General features: G+C 35.3%; 1 protein-coding gene across 5 annotated transcripts in view; it reads right to left on the bottom strand.

The window, feature by feature from the left end:
- LOC116290180 (E3 ubiquitin-protein ligase UBR4) overlaps positions 1–12,192 on the bottom strand; it is a 72,095-nt gene extending 59,903 nt beyond the window's left edge. For 4 of the 5 annotated variants that reach the window (XM_089024834.1, XM_089024835.1, XM_089024833.1 and 1 more), the window contains exons 1-19: positions 12,081–12,192; positions 10,591–10,688; positions 8,639–8,739; positions 8,090–8,328; positions 7,139–7,393; positions 6,066–6,336; positions 5,730–5,914; positions 5,299–5,539; positions 5,094–5,226; positions 4,754–4,905; positions 4,382–4,636; positions 3,863–4,097; positions 3,287–3,507; positions 2,963–3,199; positions 2,287–2,547; positions 1,557–1,646; positions 993–1,112; positions 272–495; positions 6–175 (exon numbers count right to left, since the gene is read on the bottom strand). In XM_089024834.1, the coding sequence (XP_088880960.1) occupies positions 6–175; positions 272–495; positions 993–1,112; positions 1,557–1,646; positions 2,287–2,547; positions 2,963–3,199; positions 3,287–3,507; positions 3,863–4,097; positions 4,382–4,636; positions 4,754–4,905; positions 5,094–5,226; positions 5,299–5,539; positions 5,730–5,914; positions 6,066–6,336; positions 7,139–7,393; positions 8,090–8,328; positions 8,639–8,739; positions 10,591–10,688; positions 12,081–12,178 (3,586 nt within the window). In that variant the 5' untranslated portion in view covers positions 12,179–12,192. The remainder of the gene's footprint in view (positions 1–5; positions 176–271; positions 496–992; positions 1,113–1,556; positions 1,647–2,286; positions 2,548–2,962; positions 3,200–3,286; positions 3,508–3,862; positions 4,098–4,381; positions 4,637–4,753; positions 4,906–5,093; positions 5,227–5,298; positions 5,540–5,729; positions 5,915–6,065; positions 6,337–7,138; positions 7,394–8,089; positions 8,329–8,638; positions 8,740–10,590; positions 10,689–12,080) is intronic. The other variant, XM_089024832.1, reaches the window with a different exon arrangement.
- Positions 12,193–12,719: the final 527 nt, after the last annotated feature.

Raw genomic sequence — 12,719 nt, forward strand, 5'->3', positions numbered from 1 at the left:
CATACCTGCTACGACAGCCATTGATAGAGAGGACTGTTTGGGTAATCTCATGCAGCCTATTTGGATAACATTGGAGTATGCTGCAAGAGCATCATCTGACAGAACACTCTTTTTCTCATCTGGTAAAGTGTCGCTTTTCTTCTGTTCATTAGCAGCATGTGACAGTACATAGAACCTGATCAATAAATTTATAACAGTGGTTATTACCAAAGGTAACAGGAAATATGAATAAACATAGTTATTAAAGTGAGAGTTGTTAATATATATTAACCTGGCAAATTTCTGGTAAATGGGTACAAGTTTGATTAATGTAGGCACCAGGTCCTTAGCAACTTGCATGATCTGAGTCAAGTCTGGGTCTTCCTCAGTGTTACCAAAGATTTTGCTCAGTGCTATGTGTGTTTTAGCAACAACGACATCGAGGAGAGTAATACAGAAGATACTTGGGAGTTGAGAGATGCTGGAGATCTCAGCTGAATCATATGACTCTGAAACCTGTGAAACATAAATATATGATTATGTCAAAATAATAAAAACAAGATGCTCTTGGAGCATGCATTGGGTTGCCTAATGTGCTGGTATATATGCTGGAGCTTATTTAACACCTAATATTTATTATGTACTGCTATTTGGTAGGAGGGGGTACTTTGAAACATTTTAGGTGTATTTTATTTTTAGAACTTGCAAACAATTATTTTTTCTCTTATCGAATTTATTCAAAAGTGCACCCCTTTTAAATAGTGTTTTTTTTTCTAAATAAAAATGTACCACTTTTGTATATCTTTTAACCAGTTTATGCAGTTTTGTATATACTCTTTACTATACTCTCCATCTTAAATTACACAATAACCTTTGACCTGACAAAAACTCGTTTTGACTGAAGAAATAAGAATTTTTATTTCAAGAACCATGTACTTGGCTACAAGGAAAAGAGATGGATAGGAAAAAATTATCAGATGTGATCAGTGGACTAGACAGTAAAATAATGTCACCTTTTCTAAGTAGTTTTTAGCAGTGATGATGCTTGAATGCAGAGTTGAATCATTTTTGGCCACTTTGTCAAGTAGATATTGAGTTTCATACATTGTCATGCCTTGTTGTAGTAGCCAACCCTGTTAACAATTTAGATTAACTCAAGTTAAAATTAAGCCATATCACTCTTGCTCTTTTCCTCCTGATTTGGTACATCTACAGTATTGATCAAACTGCCCTTTGCAAAACTCATGGATACAGTTACACTTTTTCATAGATTGGGTTATTTTCCTTTCAATTTCTACTTTGTTTAGTCCTTTGTAATTTTGTTGAGATTTTAAGGAAGTCCTGTAATAAATTGACTGTTTGAGATTGTTTAAATATAATAGTATTTTTTTAGAACGTTTTGGTTTCCACTTAAACCTTTATCCATCATAGACTGTCAGTTTCTGCATATTCACATAGAAGCTTGAAGTGTACATCATGGACAATTTACCAAATCAAATTGGACTAACCCTAACCCTACCATATTAATTTTTAATGTCCTTTAGCTTGCAGCAAGAATTTTATAAACATTAAGATACCTTAAATGTGTCCAAGTATTTGGGCTCCATCTTTGAACAAAATCTTGCTAACCATCTTAGGTTACACAACATCACTGACATCTGTAAATCCTAGTATGATGACAGAATTTAACATTTTTCACTGACATAGAAAACAGAAAGTTAGAGAAAGAATAAGAGAATAATCTGCTAAAATTCAGAAGGATGAATTTTTTAAAACCATTAGCCAAGGAACTGATTGAAAGGAAAAGGTTTTAGGGTTAGGAAAGGAAATAATAAGAAAAAAGGAAAAAAGGAGTTAAAAGAGTATTTAATACTAAATTCTGAGCTTCATTCTTGATTCTGGCCTGTCACTATTTGATCAAAGAGTTAGGTCTTCTATAGAGCCCATGCAAAAAGCCAGGGAAAAGGAAAAGCATGCTCACATTTTAATTGCTTGTAATGACTCTATCAATATTTACCTTCTTACTCTGCAACTATGCACATTCACTAGACAAAAAGTGATCCTTCAGTTGTAATAAAATTATTCCCCAGTCAAGCATTTGATTTAATATGGAAATCTTTCAAATGCTCATTGCATAGGGTTCTACAAAATTTAGTAACTGACCAAAGTTTGACTAATACTGAACAGTGAGGACACTGGACCCGTTAAAAACACTCTTAAAATGCATTAAATACAAGGGAAATTCAGAACTAAGTAGGGAAGATAAGTAAATAAATAATTAAAAAAATTGAAAAACATTAAACTTACAACATCGTTTTCATTGCAATAATCCAATTCTCCAGCCAAACTTTTAAAGTACTTTAAAGAAGGAGGAAGACATCCCAGTAACCTCCAGCAGAGTCCAAAGCTATGCCTGGTGAATGATGCATCTAATGGTGTCATTTCAACCTCACCAGAATGGAACATCTTATCACATTCTCTTCCTGCTTTCAGCAGTGTCAATACTGCAGAGTAGTATTCATTGTAACTGCTTGCTTCATCTTCCATGTGCAACAGTATTTCACATGCCTTGAGGAAAAAAAAGAATTAATAAGATAAAATGTTCATTGGTAGCATGGGCAGTGTACGCTGCTAATGCTTCATCTTTCACCGTGTGAGTCTTAAGGTCCGGGTCACTGGTTCAAGCCCTACAGGACACCAATATGTTAATTGAGTTGTTTGATGTGTTGTTCTCTCCTATGCTATGGGTTCTCTACTTTCCTCCCTCCATAAAAATCAACATGTGAGTTGAGCATTGTGTGCATAGAACATTGAATGTAGTGATAGTGCATGGGAGTGAAAAGTGTCCCCTAATTAGAGTGTGAAAGGGCTAGAATGACTAGACACTTAAATAAAGAAAATTTTAAATTATTGAATGTATTTTCTGTGATAACCCAACTTGTGGCAAATCTAATATTAATTAATAATTTAGTAATCACCCTACCTTACTGTCAAGATTTTGATAACCTTCTGCTGGTCTAATATCATAGAATCTTGGGAACATAGTAATCACATCACAAGCCTTTACAGTTTTGCCGTTAGCAGTGTAGTACTTCAAACAAGCATGCTGATAGTTATGTTCTTCTTGACTCATGAAAATAAAGTACATTATCTCTGCTAAGGGGTCCTCTTCATTGACTGGGCCAATAGCATTGTGTGGTCTAAAGAGGTTTCTCTGCACCTTCATAAATTTAATGTTAAAAAGGTTGTAATTAAATTAAGAACAAACAAATGAACAAATAATATGGACATAAATAGAAAAATCTACCTGTGTGAAGAGTTCTTTTGGAGGATTAGAAAAATGGTGCAGAAAATAATCTTGTATAAGCAATAATCTTGATAATGCTACCGGAACAGTTTTGGCTAGATCAGGGAAGTTTGACACTCTAATCAATGCCTTTGCACACAAGACCATTATCTTTTCACGCTGAGATAATGATAGATTGTGGAACACAAACAACAGAAGCTGCAGGTGTTCAACATTCAAATCTGGAAATAAAACATAAGTTAAATTGCTACACTGTATATATTAACCATGCACTGTACTTTGCTTGGTACCTTTGTTTTCTCTGGTACCTTGCTTGAGGTACTGTAGTTCAGGTGCTCGGGTATTTTGGAATACTTTGGGGACCTTGCTTTGTCTATTAAGGTACTTATTTTGTGGTACCTTGACTAGAATACTCTGTTTAGGATTTTTTGGGCCTGGAACAATGTTTGAAGTACTTTCTCTGGGTAATTTGGAATACTCTAGTGAGTAGTCAATTTGGGATACTCTGTTTGGATGTCTGGATGTCTGTGATAATGACTTTAGTTTTACAAAATAAAGCAAATATGAATGGGCTACCTTGGTTTTCCAGGAATGCAAGTTCAGCTACTGCAGCCTTTTCTAGTGTATCTATCAGCCTGAACCAAATACCAGTGCACTCTGGAATATCCATATTTCCTTTGTTCATCTTGAATGCCTTTTGTTGTCTAGCTAACAAAACCCTTGCTAAGATTCCCAGACTTGTTGACTGGATTCTCAAAGGCCAACTGTCCTTGCACTTGGGTGACAATCCAAGGAAGACAAGCAAGGAATCCTGTGTGTGAAATTCAAATAGTTTTTTGATTTCATTTTGTAGTTATGATTTAAAGCACATTTAAAGAGAAGAGTTGCTGATTAGTTTAAATTAAAGTTTATTCAAGTAATGCTGTATTCACCACAGAGACTTCTGGTACACACAGCATTGGTATTTTGCAATTTATTTGATCACTTGTTAAGTAAGGTTTTTCCCATAACTACTAATATAGTATAACATTAACCATTATTGAGATATCACCAAAACAATTCAGCCAATGTAGATAAAGTATGATAAATATTCACCTGATATTCTTCTGGCAGTAGTTCTTCAACCAACATCAAATGGATTGTCTCATCTATGGCAGCACAGAGATTATCAAACCCTGGGACATGCTTTAGCTTGTTTGTATCAGTTTGAAGTTCATTTAGGATTCCAGCAAAGTCTGACATTTGTTCTTCTGTAAAAGACAGCCTGACATATTCCCGTACTTCAGGAATGGAGTTCATTAGAAGATGTTTCACTACAAACTGCAGTGTGTTAGTTGCCAGTGACAGAAACTGTTAAATTAATAGTAAAAATAAAAACATTTTGTCATGAATAGAAAAATAAGCAATTTATAAATGTATTAAGCTGAATCTGGAGGAGTGAAAGTGATGGTTTGATGGAATGAATACCTTGTGAGCTCCTTTACATGTAGAAGGATTTGACTCATCTTCAGGTTGTCTCTCATCTTTAGATGTCTTTGTGCTCTTACTGCAGGGCTGTTCAGCCATTTCTGGACAGGCTAATGTTGACTCAAACCATCGGCCAAATAATGATTCCTCTTCTCATGTTATGAATAAGTGAAAAGAACAATTGTCTTCAATGATTTAACATTATCACTGTTTTTTTCTTGTAATGATCTTGTAATAATTATTGGTACATAAATCCAGCTGATGACTCTATACTATGAGCAGCTGGCATTAACTTCTATTACACTGAGCAATTATAATGTCATCTCCATCATGTCCATACCTTCACTACTATCCTCTGAATAAGAGATGTATTCACTGTCTGCATCATCTGATGATGAGGTGTTTGGGGACCTGGACTTGTCTGCCTTTGCTTTAGGTTTAGCTAAGCTCTGAAAGGATTGTATGCTGAATGCCTAAGAGAGAAAATTTTGGATGAAATGGAAATTCTCCATGCACAGAAACTTAGTACACAAAAACTGCTATACCTTTTTATACAAGGAAGAGAATTGTTTCAACAGCATCTGCATCAGTGGAATATCTTGCAATAGCCTTTTAACTCTATGACGAGCAGAACAGTTGGTTGTGATAGTGATATCTTGTCCACAGGTGACATCATCAGATGATTCCATTCCTTCGCCTTCAACTTGCAATTCCTCCATAAGGGAAGCAAGCAGAATGATACCTTTTGAAGCTATACTAGCCACATATGCATTACTACCTTGCAAACTAAAAAGAAAATAATTGATTATAGCATCCAAATAATGTTGTGAACAATAAGAATAGTTTTTACTAATACTTATATATAGATTACTTCATAGAAAGTGTGGCGTACGGGGTCATATTCATTATTATTAGACCACATTAGCATGTAAAACTGCAATTTTATACAAATTCACTCTGACTGTTAACCTAGTACCTTTTTATCTTAAAGCTTGCGAGTTCCTTGAATGTTGGGCTCTTAACAGCTCCATCAAGTTCTAATACAGCCTTCACACTCTTTTCTACGGTATACACTGTCATCAGGTGTAGATTTTGTAGTGTTTGGCCACCAGTACGTGATGAAACACCAATCACATGACAAATAGTGTCATAGATATTCAACTATAGAAATTGAATAACAAGTAGATTAACACAATGTAATCAAGTTTTTTTTTGGATACCAGTTACTCCTACCCCTGTCATTTTTATTTTAATCAGGTTACTAGAAGAACTGTTAGCAACTGATAACAACTGATAGTAAACAAATACTTACGCTTGTGTCTACTATGCTTTCCACTGATTTTTCAAAAAGTTCTTCATCCATTTTCACAGTTTTTGAAGCAGTTTTAAAAGACTTTGTCTGTTTCCCTGCAGCTATGCCATCACCCATGACAAAATTTCCTGTAGCTAATTTCAGGGCAGTATCAATGCAACACAGGGCTAAAAGAACAATCTTGTTGATACGCCTTAATGTCAGGGGCTCTAGAATTGGTAGGGACACTATACTGCATATAAGAACAAGCTCTGATGATAGCTCCTGGATACTATAAAGCAAGAAAAATATGGAAAACGTTTGCAAAAAGTTAACTTAGCTGCCATAGGATTAATAGAGACTATCCCATGTTAAGAGCTGGATATAATTTTTATTCACAAGTTTCCATATCATATTACAAACAAGCTAGTCCGCAAGCTGGTGCAAAAGAGATGGAAAACAAAAGAATAAAAACGATATCAGGCTATTAACATGCAATAATTTGTTTATTACACATTTAGGGTCAATACAATATTAAAATTCAGTTTAACGTGAGGTGACACAAGTTGCATGGAGCATTGCAGCATGTAGCCTACAGCCCAATTGCAACAATTGCTCTAAAAAGTAGAATTCATTTCTACTTTAATTCTGAAAGGACTGAGTCTCTGTTACAATGTACAAACACTCTTGCAACTTGTGTCGCAATGCTGTTGTGAAACAAGTTGCAGAGAAAATTATGCTGTCTAATTGTGCCTTAACGGGATGCAATTTTTAGCTTATTTTTTGTCCAAAATATCTAATGTAGGAAATACATTTTTGACTATTTACTCATTTTTAAGAAATTCACTGGGAGCAAACCCCCACACATTATCTGGTTTCATTTTATATAGACTGTAGTGTTAATCTTCTAAGTACACTAAATTTTTATGTCCCCACCCACAGATTCCTGGATCTGACTCTGTTGTACTGGAATCAAAAAAAAGTTGGTGATAAATGAGAATAACTATTTCATCAGTCCAGAAAATTACAATATTATTATTTAGGTACGAATTGATCAAGTACTAGGATGCCTCAGTTATTATCAAACAACTTACATAGGGAGAGTCATTTTAGGTGCCTCTGAGACAGTCATTTTAGATATACTGTTGAGAGTAACTTGTTGCTGTTCAGTTAGATTAACTCCATAAAGTGCACTGATTTGGGAAAGATTGGGCAATGCTAAACACAGATCTAACAGCAACTGACCACCAGACAGCTCACGGACAACACTGATATTATGATTAGAAAAGTGACTCTTTGCATCTCTCCTTTCTCTTTCTTCAATAAATTGAGACTTGTCTGACTCTGATCTGAAAAATTAAGTAAAAGTTATGGAAACAGTGATGAAAAACATAACCACAGAAATGCTTGGAGAGGTTTTCAAATTTGTAAATTTGTCACAAAAAGCATCCTCGCTTTGCTTCAGATATCCATGAAATATTTGGAAAGAAAAATAAAATTGTGGTTGGTGTTTATTGATTTAACTACATTTTTGACTATTTAGATTATATTTGTCTACGTAATTAGCAACAGAAAAAGAGAGCTTTGAAAGAACAAAGTACAAAGTCTTATATTTGTCTATTTTGAAACAAAACTGACCAGGTAAGGCAATAAAAATCTTAGCATGTCTCAAAAAACGTCCAATTTTACATCAAAATTTGCATGAAATTACAAAATCTTTTGTCAGGTCAGGAAGATAGTCAAAGTGAAATATTATTTTGAGAAAATTTCAAAACAACGCTGATAAACAGTAAAATAAATATACAGTAAATGGACACTCAGTAGCAAAGGTCCAGGAACTACCTTAAATGAGATTCAAAATATACATGTCAGTTAATCTTCAAACTTCTAAACCATAGGAATCCCATTCCAATGAGTAACCACGACAATGTTCATAACTCTTTCGAAAACTAATTAGACAAAATATATATAATACCTTCAGACTCTGTGTTTATTCTAGTACTATATTAATTCTACTATATTTTACTAATCAAGACAAGCTGTACCCTTTACTATGATCTTCAAAAGATTCCTCTTCATGAGCAGCATATGCCATCTGTAATGTGTGGAAAAATGATCCCTTTTGAAACACCTCATTATTTGGTATATTCTTGTCCTCTGTGACAGTTTCTAGTTTAGATGGGATGGTTGCAACTTTGAGAAGGTTACTAAAATCAATGATGTCTGTTTTGTGAAGAGAACCATGGCCTTTGCATAGACCTTCAATTATCGATACCAGCTGTTTCTGTGGATTTATTAAAGAATACATATATAGTTTAAAATAGTTGATAATATCTTGATGATTCAATAATTAAAAATTCATACTGGAGGGAAATTGGGATTTCAGACTTTTGCAATTTAATCAAATAATATTTAGCTTAATTATTATGAAATGTTTATTGTTTCCCATAAAATGAGGGTTTGAAATTGGACATTTGTTTCTATCCACATAATCAAAATACTTCATTAAACTAAACTAAACCCTTTTGGAAAACCCTAGTGGAACATGTCATGGTAGCTTAAATGTGCATAGCTATACAACATTAATCACTTACCTTTGACAAAATAGAAAAGTCTTTTGTCTTCTTTAACTCTTTCAGACAAAACTTCAGAAGTATTTTAGATGCATTAAGGATGCTAGTCATGTGTGAATGGCCTATTGAAAAGTACATTCACTTGATCATACATTAGCCATATTAGAGTGCACGCACTAAAACTGTGAACATTAAATAGTATTAATTAGTACTATCATATGACCCGTACGGCCCTGCTCGCGCGCTCTAATAAAACCATTGGAAAAAGTCATGTGATGGGGGCCAGACGGCTTTGAGCGAGCAGGGCCGTACTGATGCGTACGGCCCTGCTCGAATCCGCGCGCTTTCTCTTTTTTAGCTTTTATTTACTATTTCTTTCTTTCTTTTACTTTTTATCGATTTTTTCGTGAGGGTCATATGATAATATGCTTATTGACTGAGTTAGTCGGGCCGTACAGGAAAATATTTGGCTCTCGGTCGCTTGTTCTAACCCATACTTGGAGCTCACTGTACACCAGTTCAACGGATTTCCTTTGTCAATCGACCCGAGGTCACGCCGGACGTCTTCGCACCGTAAATGCGGATTCGGATATAGTCTTTCTTTGAAATTATGGTGAGTGTATTTTTTAACGGTCTAAGATACAAAAGTATTTAACTTATAATTTCGAAGAAAGACTTTATCCAAATTCAATCTGCATTTACGATACGAAGACTTCCGGCGTGACCTCGGGTCGGTTGCTGAAAGAAATCCGTTGAACTGGTGTACAGTGAGCTCCAAGTATGGGTCAGAACAAGCGAAGTCCTATATGAATACAGGCAAATTTCATGGCTTAAACAGGTGAAGACTAGTCTCTAATGCGACTTTTTTGGTTCTATAGGGATGTGAGAGAAGGGTCATGACTAAAATTTGGCGCTGGAAAGAAAATTCGAAGACGTACGAGGTTTCAAAGACTCGTGATGGTTTGCTTTTAGGACTTGAGTCTGCAACCTTCTCTTATTTCTTACTGGTGGGGAAAAAATCTTAAAACAGGCTAAATTCAAAAAATAACCACGCAGAGCAAAAGAAGTGCTATTTCTCAATGATCGGGCAAAATTTTGAGGCGTTATTTCATGTTTCAATGATTTTATTTAAAATTTTTTGATGAATTCCCATACACTTCCTTATAACAGGACACCACGGAAGCCAAGCTTGGGCTACCTGTGGTGCAAACAGGTCCTTGAACCATGGGGAGAATAAGGTGAGCTACCCTATTCCCAGGAAGAAGTAAAATGTGAACTCCCAAGAGGAAAAGAAACACAAAGGATTTTAAGTGACTAATGCAAAAACTAATCCTTCAAATTTAGATTGTTAGGTTTTGCAATCTCTAGAGCAGAGATAAATTACTGTGGTGTGCATTTTGCAGAAACTCCATGACTGGTTCAATGACTGTCATGTCATAATAATTATCAGTACACATGCTGTCTACATCTATGCAACATAGCATTCATTCAGTATGAAAAAGTTAAAACACCTTCAAATTTGAATAATATCTTGGAAACAAATCAGGGGCAGATCAAAGTCAGGGCATCATCAACTCATAGATTGAATTGGAATTTTGCTTATTAGGTTTTGCAGAGGGAGGAAAACTTGAGTACCTTGGGAAAAACCATTGAAATGAGGGACAGACCTAACAAAATCTACTAAAATTAAATGTCAAGTCCAGAAATAGAACCTGAGACTCCATCTCTAGTTTAGAGGTGAGTGTGCTTCTTGAGATTTTCCATATTCTGTGAACTCCGACATTTTGACTGCTGGTTGTGAAATTGGATTTTCACTGCCACCAGTAAAGAATATAAAAGGTAATTTTTTTGATTGACAACGGCAAAAAAAAAAATTAAATTAAAATTTTAGCATGCAGCTAACAACTACCAAGTTTGCAGAATATTGAAAACTGCAGTAATTGCAACAACCCCCTTGGTTTCTTAGTACTTACATTGACTGATGTTTAGGCCAATGCTATGAGATGCAAGGGCTACAAATGGTGGTATAAACCCCTCAATTTCATCATCATCTTCAAATATCAAATCCTCACTAAAACAAAGTAAAAACCAGATGATGTCAAACAATTAAATTAAGTGTACATATTTAAAAAATGAACAGGATATTTAAAGCTATGAAATAGAAAAGCTACTCCAAAAATTGACTTTTTCTTGTCTGCCTTACATACTGTAAGTCTAAACACAGTTATGAGCCTCCCAACAGCAAAATTGTAATTCTGCCAACTGGTTGGGTCAGCTGGTTGAGCATCAGACTTTCGTGTAGGAGGTCGTGGTTTGAGTCCCGGCTGGACCAACACTTAGGGTCTTACAATAACTGAGGAGAAAGTGCTGCCTTTGAAAATACATCTACAAATGGTCAAACTTTTGAGTAGCTTTGATGACTTCGAATGGTGGTCACATCTCTTCACACTTCATCATTCTAACCAATATTGGAGGGTCTTTAAAGGACCACCGAGAATGTAAAAAATCTGGCAGCGACCACCCTCAGTGACTACAGCTCATACTAATCATCTCATGTTTGTACAGTGTACATTCTATAAAAAGCAATCATCTTTACAGAACAATACAGACTAATAATACCGTTTACATTATGACTGAACTAGAAGTATAAATACTATCAACTGTCTCTCATTTTTTTAACTTGACTCTGAAGATGAATTACTGGGTGACAAAAGAACATCCAACAAATCCTTTTGTTAAAATGTTTGTTTTGAGTCAATATTGTTTTTGAAATAATGTTTCTACAGCAAATGCTCACTAGGATGAATAAGTGTTTGTTCGTTTTCATATTTTCATAATTCATGAAATTTGCTCAATGCATTTACTATTTTGAATAATTTCAATTTACTTCCACGCTTGTTTAAAACAAAGTTTGCTGCTAAGTCACTCCAGAGTTGGAATATCCAACTTTGACTAGTCGAACTCATCCTAGACTACTGTAGATCCTATGGAATACCATTGAGCCTATTTTAAGATTAATAGGCTTGGCTGATTAAGTTCATGTTTAGTTCGATGTTTGCCTATAAATAGAACATATTTCAGACGTTTCCCCCTCCCTTTTATAGTCCCCTTCCCCCCCGTTAAACACCCAAAAATTCTTACGAAGTACGGTCGGGTATCGAAAAGAAACCGGAAAGCTTATTTAGTATCTTTCGATTTTCTGAGGTTTATTTTCTTAGTTCTCATCGGTTCGTTTGAAAACGAATGACGAATTACAAGTAACTGTATAAAAAAATTAAAATGCATTGATGTTTTCACCAGAGAAAAGCCATGAGAGGCCTTATTTTAGGAAATGTCGTTACGTTATTAAAAATTGAAAGCTTATGTAGACTTGCTCAAATACAGACAACGGTGAAACAAACGTAGCACAAGAACCTCTAAATAAAAACACCCAAACCATACAAATAACGGTGCAAAGGCATACCTTTTACATATCGTTGCACATATTACGGGAATAGAAGACTTCGGTGAAGAAGCAGTTGATATTAGACTATCAATGCTCTCTCGCCAAGAGGCCGCCATCTTGGCAGTCGAACCTGAGGAGCTCGGCTTTCCGCGCGCAGCCTGGTATCAAATTCATATTTCTGTTTTACTTTTTATTTCCGTTTCCGGTCTAACAATTTTGACGTCATCATAAGAATTTTTGGGCTTTGGGGGGAATGAAGATTTCTCATCAAAAAAACTTATTTTCTTACAGCCCCCTTTAAGACTTGACTTAATTGGACAGAGGTATACTGGCAGGTAAACAGTTCTGCAAAGCCTCATGTGAGTTAGGTGGGAAGTCAGAACAGCTCAGAGGCATGAGGATGACACAAAAGGGAGTGTTTGTGGTAATATAATTCATACAGGGCAAGGTATGATGTAATATCAATTATGTAAATACTCACCATTATTTTAGGTAGTTAGAATAGTATGATCAATTCTAGTAAAATAGGCTGCTTTTGGCAGTCAAGATTTGTTTGAATCATGATTCCCATACCTACCTACCCTTTCCTTCCATACTTTCTATCAGGCAAACTATTATCTACAGCAGGGGCTGCAGAGCGCCCCTTAGAGTGGGGGG

This window comes from Actinia tenebrosa, unplaced genomic scaffold (assembly GCF_029948245.1).
Source record: "Actinia tenebrosa isolate PJP-AT-01 unplaced genomic scaffold, QUT_ActTen_1.0 PGA_scaffold9__36_contigs__length_13948895, whole genome shotgun sequence".
NCBI lineage: Eukaryota > Metazoa > Cnidaria > Anthozoa > Actiniaria > Actiniidae > Actinia > Actinia tenebrosa.